Source organism: Neoarius graeffei, chromosome 17 (genome assembly GCF_027579695.1).
Source record: "Neoarius graeffei isolate fNeoGra1 chromosome 17, fNeoGra1.pri, whole genome shotgun sequence".
Classification (NCBI taxonomy): domain Eukaryota; kingdom Metazoa; phylum Chordata; class Actinopteri; order Siluriformes; family Ariidae; genus Neoarius; species Neoarius graeffei.
The window spans coordinates 34,796,085-34,804,083 of NC_083585.1; the positions used below are offsets into that span (position 1 = coordinate 34,796,085).

Below are 7,999 nucleotides of genomic sequence, written 5' to 3' on the forward strand. Positions count from 1 at the left end.
GAAAAATAATGTAGATATTTAGGCACTGCCTGAAAGTGGAGCTCCTGATGAGTGTATGAGCAAAATCTTTACAAGGGCACAAAATCAGCCTGAATAGAATATTATTATAGCATATGAACCATCAAATTGTGGAGTGTATTTTCTGTCTATAAATTGCTGCATTGTCTTGTTACAGTGATACCAATAATGAGACGCATCGTAGTTACGAATATGTATTTATTCCTTTCTTTGACATCGCATGCCATGTGCCAGAAACCCCACCACAATATTTATTATGGTGCGACTCTGCTGGGTGCCTGGTGGACAGCAGTGCACCAGTGCTTTCACTTTATAGCACTACTATGTAGTTATGATTAGGGCTGTGCGATATGGGAAAAAATGAATATCCCGATACATTTTCTCCATTTCACGATATACGATATATATCTCGATATATTTAAATCTCCTCTAAAGGACCCCATGAAATCTAACTTTTACTCTTTACTGTTTTCACTACAATCCCTGCAGATTAAATAACATTCTTGGTTAACTTTACAGGTGGTTTTCAACAACACATTTTACATTTTCATGTTTGTGATTAATCACAATTGAATTGAAATAAGACTATTTTTATTCAACAAAGATGTGGCACAAACTGCAAAAACAGTCTTGAAAATTGCAACAAAGGGGCAATACAATACAGAGCTGCTCAGAGCTCAAACCAATAAAGTGCAGGCTCAACACTGAGAAAGACATTTAGCCTAAATAAGAAAAGTGCTCATTCATTAAATTATTTTAAAAAATAGATCTCTAAGCTATTAACCTGACTACTGAGAACCACTGGAACATTCACAATAGAGAGAGAGATTGAGGGAGAGAAGAGAGAGATCTGCAAAACATCATTTTTCTCTTTGCACACTTTTGAACTGAATGTTTTCTGGCTCTGCCTCTCAGATGTGTAGAATTCCGGTATTGCCTTCTCTGTAAAATGTCTGCGACCAGGCAACTCATATTTGGGATCGAGTGTGTTTAGTAATTTTTGGAAGCCTGGTTTTTCCACTATACTAATTGGGATCATGTCTTCGGCAATGAAGTGAGTGATTGCAGCCGTTATAGCTCTCCATCTCTGACTCGGTTCCTCATATGGGGGGGCTCTGGAGAACGAGGCCGCTGGGGTCATTTGTTTAGCTTGTGGGGGGTTTTAGCTCGTGGGCAAGTAGTTCGGAGTTTAAGAGACTCTTCATACTGTACCGGGTGAGTTTATGGAACATATTTGTCGTGCTGCTGCCTTTCGTGATGACAGGTTTTTTTGCACACTTTACAAACTGGCATTTGCTGTTCCACGTCCTCCTCGCGATATCCAAAAAATGCCAGATGACTGACCCCTTACTAGTTCTTTTAGGAACCAATTCGTCCGCTTCCATTTTTAATTTGTCGTTGAAATTGACAGAGCTTACACGGTAGCCTATGCAGCACCAGCGACTGCACGAACTGAGTCAGCGCTGTAAACCGGAACTAGGAAATCTTCCCGCCTGTTGCCAGATACTGCTGACGTTTTCCAGCCCAAAATATGTTCAAAACCCGCCAAAACGCACTTAAAACCGCCCAATCTGGCAACACAACCGAAACTAGAAAATCTTCCCGGAAGTTCCTTTCAGCACCGAGATGTCGCCCGGGATTGGTTGGCGAGTGCGTGACGTTTTTGTTTTCTTTCCCCTTAGGCAGCCTCTCGCGTTACTGCCTGAGGGACAGGGAGAAAACCACCGGAAAAGGTTTTAAACAAACACAACAAACGCAAGTCGGAAGATGACCATAAAATACTCGATAGTTACGATATAATAATTTTATGTATCGCACACACAATTTTCAGCGATATATCGAGTATATTTGATATATCGTACAGCCCTAGTTATGATCCAATATCAAACTTATTTCAGACAGTTGTCTGGTTACATCTTTCGCAGCCACAGGCTTTGGAGCTCGGGAGCGCAGTCAGACTGTAAAGTGTATGCATGCCATTAGGACTGACTAGCATGCATCTGTTCCAAGTTGGAGCAAATTCTTATAAGGACTCTCAGTAACACACAGACTTTGCGAAAGTCTTGTATTTTGTCATTTTTCTGGTTTTGACTGTGTTTGTGTTTTTGAACTGAGAGTATTGTATTACCTCTGATATTCTGTCTCTGGCTCACTGCCTGTTTTTTGACTTTGTCTACATTTTGGATCTGTTTGCCAGCGTGCTTTCAGTAAAGCCCTTCCTGCGCTTATCCGTCTATCACCCTTACATGACCAACTGTCCACCAAGCTAGTGGACTAATAACTGTTTTAACTAGTTTTATATGAAACGGTCATGAATATTTTCTGTAAAATGTGTTAGTAAATAATCCCACATTATTTTTAGAAAGCAAATTAAAAATAAGCAGTGGATAAAGATCTACCTGTCTTATGTAAATAACGATACAAATTTCATTGTCTGGTGGTCACGTTTGAGATGCGTTGCCTTGCACTTATGATCAAGTTCCCTGTGGTGGTACATGTTTGTCGTACAGTCAAACCATCAAAAATCAGGTTGATGCGTTTCTATAAGTATGGGGCTCTGCTATAAAACTAATGAAAGTAAAGCCTCTCTGATGATTTCATGCCAATTTGACCTGTTTTCAAGTTTTTATAGGCCCGGATAGATTGGGGAAGGGTTGTCAAATATGCGGATCATAATGATCTGCTGTGGCAACCCCAAACAAGAGCAACCAAAAGAAGTACATGATTTGTTATGCGCTAATAGCAGTCACTGCAAGACTTGTCCAGTGTTAGTTATTTTGCGTGTTGGATCTCTTTCCATTGTTAGATTTCTTAAAGAAGTCAGTAATGTTCACTTGCTGCTTTGACATATTGGCTGCTGCTTTTGTTTTTTTGTAGAATTTTACCCACGTACCAAAACCCTGATACCTCGATTATGGGACTACCATGGAATAAGTTTATAACTTTCTGGTGCGATCCTATTGTCACTTTTTACTTGTCCATTAACTTTGTGCTTCATTAAAGATAAAGATCTCAGTCAAACCAAACCATGTGGATAATTTTTTTTTTTTAAACTGGCAACAAAATCTGTAAATCTAACTCTGCTAGATAACGCACGTGCAGTACTGACACACATACTAGTAAACAATCGTTGTTGTCCTAGCACAAATGCAATTCTTGCCGTCTAAAAAGATCACACTTGGTGAATAAAAACAAACGAAAGCATGTCACAAAAATACAAGGCAATTTTTTTTTCCCCAAAAAAAAATTTTAAACACTGCAAATAACCAGCGATGGCGCGTTTCTAGGCTGCAAAACTGCCAGCAGTTATTAACAGGGCCGAATAGTTTCCTTTCGGTTTGAAATGTATTTAAAGGGTATTTCTGACATACAATTCACTAACAAGGACTAGGCTAGAGGCATCCCAGTTGACTCCTACTTATTAAGAATGAAGAGGATATGTGGAAAATGCATACTCAAAATAATGTCATTGTGTGAGAAACTAGTGTCAGTAGCTGCATTGTCACTGCCAAACTCTCTTCTACCTCTCCATATAGTTGCAGGGCATCAGCGAGTTGTCAGAGCAGCAGATGCAGATGAAAAGCATGCTGCAGGAGACCTTTGGCGGGATTCTACAGGACCTTCACTCTCTTTGTCCCCAGGAGCTGAACTCTGCTGTCCCACAACTTCCAGAAGACTCTCCAGGTCGTCAGCTTAGGGATGATCGTGCCATGGACCTTCTAGAGAGATATTCGGAGATGCTACTGTTGCGCATGGCTGAAAAGAAGTTGGACTACAATTGAGTTATCTCCATATGGTTCAACGTGGACAGTAAATCAGTTACAGTTATAGTCAGTGCTGATTGTGCTGTCTGTTTACACGCATCTACATACTTTGTTTTTTGCACAAAAGCATATTTAGTTCCTCTACATTGGCAGCATTTGTCACAAATTATTTATTACTGCAGAATTTTTTTTTTTAAATGTGCTTAGTCTAACTTTTTCTGACATGGTTTTTCTGAAAGGCAGTGTGTTCAGCCAAATCATCTTGCATTTTATGGTCCTTCTAATAAATCAACTTTTTTTAAGAAAAACAGTTCCAGCCATCTAAACTACAAATAGGTAATGAATTAAAGGGGAAAAACAAATGTCTTACTGAGGTTTTGGACTATGATCAGCTGGCAGAGCATTTTTAATGCAATGATGGTGGGTGGTGATAATGGTATGTCATTATTTCATTTAAAATTGAACAGTATTACTTGAGCTGAATGTCTCCCACTGAGCATTCTCATTATTTCTCACAAGTTTGTTGTAGTTTTGTTTTTGACCTGTTTCTGTTGTATCACTAATATGATAAAACTTTCACATGTACATGTTCTGCTTTATATTGTCCCTGCATTGAGGACTGTTGCACAATACCTGCTGAATTGGTCACATTGTGTCCCACTGCAGTGTAGGTGTTTGCAGATGCATGTTCATGGCTCATGCTTTGGCTTTGTTGTTGACCATTTTTACTTGTAAATACATTTTAACTTTTAAACGATCAGCTTTTGATAATAAAGAATTGTTTTTCTACTTTTGAGTTGTCTGTTTACTTTTGATTTTGGTCTTTGTTTACATATTGAGATATATTAGAGTGGTGCAAGACATGTATGAGAACAGTGAAACAGCAGTGAGGTGTGCAGTTGGAACGACTGAACGGTTCAAGGTGAAGGTGGGACTTCATCAAGGATCTGCTTTGAGTCCTTTCTTGTTTGCTATAGTGATGGATAGCTTGACAGACGAAGTGATGCAAGAGTCACCATGGAACATGATGTTTGCGGATGATATCGTGGTATGTGGTGAAAGCAGAAAGGAGGTTGAGTTGGGTTTGGAGAGATGGAGGTATGCATTGGAACAAAGAGGAATGAAGGTGAGCAGGAGGAAAACAGAATACATGTGCATCAATGAGAATGGGGATGAGAGTGTAGTGAAGATGCAAGGAGTAGACACAAAGAAAGTTGGTGAATTCAAGTACCTGGGGTCAACTGTGCAGGAAAATGGGGGCTGCGATAGTGAGGTGAGAGAGTGCAGGCAGTTGGAGAAGGGTTTCGGGAGTCATTTGTGATAGGAAAGTCCCAGCAAAAGTGAAAGGTAAAATGTATAAGAGAGTAGTGAGACCAGCTATGATGTATGGATTGGAGACCTTAACAAAGAGACAGGAGGCAAAGTTGGAGGTGGCGGAGTTAAGGATGTTAAGGTTTGTGATGGGAGTGACAAGGTTGGACAGGATAAGGAACGAGCACATCAGAGGGACAGCACATGTGGAGAGCTTGGGAATGAAGCTAAGAGAGATGAGACTGAGATGGTACGGGCACATCCTGAGAAGAGATGCAGAGCATGTTGGAAGGAGAATGTTGAGGATGGAGCTGCCAGGCAAACGAAAACGAGGAAGGCCAAAGAGGAGATACATGGATGTGGTGAGGGAGGACATGAAAATGGCAGGTGTGGTAGAGAAGGATGCGGAAGACAGGGAGCAATGGAGATGAAAGAGCTGCTGTGGCGACCCCTAATCGGGAGCAGCCAAAAGAAGTAGTAGTAGTTGTTTACATATTGAAGTTAAATTGCTGACAGTGTTGGACTTGGTTCTAATAATTACTGTCCATAATTTATTCATGTATAATAGTAGGCTAGGATTTATTAGTTAAATTCACAATGGTTGACAAATTAACAGTGTATAATGAAAAAAACAACAACCATTGTTCTATTAATTGACTAATGTGACTGATTTGATTATTTAGGGTCATATAAGGATTTTATTTATTTATTTTTACATAGAGGTTTATTAGAATTAAATCCTGAGTTGGACATATTCATGTTTCCTCATAGGTTGTTGCAGTTAGACAGCACAATTAAAACTTTTCCATACTGGTTAATCGGTATGAGTATAGAAAGCAAAGTTTTGTTGTTTTTCACATTTTGGCTAATATAAACATGTGAAGTTGTTATTAGATGTGTCTGTATTAGTCAAAAAGGGAAAAAGCTGACAACTTCCTTACTGACACTGTTGGACTTGGTTCTAATAATTACTCTTTGTCTATAATTTATTCACGTATAATAGTAGGCTAGGATTTATTAGTTAAATTCACAATGGTTGACAAATTAACAGTGTATAATGAAAAAAAAAAACCATTGTTCTATCAGTTGACTAATGTGATTCCTTAGGGTCCTATATATATACAGTGGTGCTTGAAAGTTTGTGAACCCTTTAGAATTTTCTATATTTCTGCATAAATATGACCTAAAACATCATCAGATTTTCACACAAGTCCTAAAAGTAGATAAAGAGAACCCAGTTAAACAAATGAGACAAAAACATTATACTTGGTCATTTATTTATTGAGGAAAATGATCCGATATTACATATCTGTGAGTGGCAAAAGTATGTGAACCTCTAGGATTAGCAGTTAATTTGAAGGTGAAATTAGAGCCTGGTGTTTTCAATCAATGGGATGACAATCAGGTGTGAGTGGGCACCCTGTTTTATTTAAAGAACAGGGATCTATCAAAGCCCCTCCTAGAACTGCCACCTTATTGTGGTGGAGGGGTTTGTGTGCTTGAATGATCCTAGGAGCTATGTTGTCGGGGGCATTATGCCCCTGTCAGGGTTTCCCAAGGCAGACTAAGAGCAGTTCACCAAAACCCCTATGGAGAAAAATCTGAGGACCGTGACGTCGCCCGGGATGACGCAGCCGGGGCCCCACCCTGGAGCCAGGCCCGGGGTTGGAGCTCGTATGCGAGTGCTTGGTGGCCGGGCCTTTGCCCATGGGGCCCGGCCGGGCTCAGCCCGAAGAGGTGACGTGGGCCCAACCTCCTGTGGGTTCACCACCCACAGAGGTAGCAGTAGGGGACTGGTGCAATGTGGATTGGGTGGCAGTCGAAGGCAGGGGCCTCGACGACCTGATCCCCGGACACAGCGGTTGACTGTTGGGACATGGAATGTCACTTCGCTGGGGGGGAAAGAGCCTGAGCTTGTGCGGGAGGTTGAGAGGTACCAGCTAGAGATAGTCGGGCTCACCTCCACGCACAGCTTGGGCTCTGGAACCCAGCTCCTCGAGAGGGGCTGGACTCTCCACTTCTCTGGAGTCGCCCGTGGTGAGCGGTGGCGGGCTGGTGTGGGCTTGCTTATAGCTCCCCAGCTCAGCCGTCATGTGTTGGAGTTTACCCCAGTGAACGAGAGGGTCGCCTCTCTGCGCCTTCGGATTGGGGAGAGGGCTCTTGCTGTTGTTTGTGCCTACGGCCCAAATAGCAGTATAGAGTATCCGGCCTTCTTGGAGTCCCTGGGTACTGAGGAGTGCTCAGACTGGGGACTCCATTGTGCTACTGGGGGACTTCAATGCTCACGTGGGCGATGACAGTGACACCTGGAGGGGCATGGTTGGGAGGAACGGCCTCCCCGATCTGAACCCGAGTGGTGTTTTGTTATTGGACTTCTGTGCTAGTCACGGTTTGTCCATAACGAACACCATGTTCGAGCATAGGGGTGTCCATAAGTGCACATGGCACCAGGACACCTTAGGTCGGAGGTCGATGATCGACTCTGTAGTCGTTTCATCTGATCTCCGGCCCTATGTCTTGAACACTCGGGTGAAGAGAGGGGCTGAGCTGTCAACTGATCACCACCTGGTGGTGAGTTGGATCCGCTGGCGGAGGAGGAAGCTGGACAGACCTGGCAGGCCCAAACATATGGTGAGGGTCTGCTGGGAACGTCTGGCCGAGCACTCTGTTGGGGAGGTCTTTAACTCCCACCTCCGGGAGAGCTTTTCCCAGCTTCCGAGGGAGGCGGGGGACATTGAGTCTGAGTGGACCATGTTCTCTACTTCCATTGTGGACGCAGCTGTTCGGAGCTGTGGCCGCAAGGTCTCAGGTGCCTGTCGTGGCGGCAATCCCCGAACCCGGTGGTGGACACCAGAAGTAAGGGATGCCGTCAAGCTGAAGAAGGAGTCCTATCAGGCCATGTTAAC

General features: G+C 42.6%; 1 protein-coding gene across 3 annotated transcripts in view; it reads left to right on the forward strand.

The window, feature by feature from the left end:
- Nucleotides 1-4,571, forward strand: part of wdr62 (WD repeat domain 62) — a 58,684-nt gene extending 54,113 nt beyond the window's left edge. For all 3 annotated transcript variants that reach the window (XM_060944094.1, XM_060944093.1, XM_060944092.1), the window contains exon 31: nucleotides 3,555-4,571. In XM_060944094.1, the coding sequence (XP_060800077.1) occupies nucleotides 3,555-3,800 (246 nt within the window). In that variant the 3' untranslated portion in view covers nucleotides 3,801-4,571. The remainder of the gene's footprint in view (nucleotides 1-3,554) is intronic.
- The last annotated feature ends 3,428 nt before the right edge of the window (nucleotides 4,572-7,999 follow it).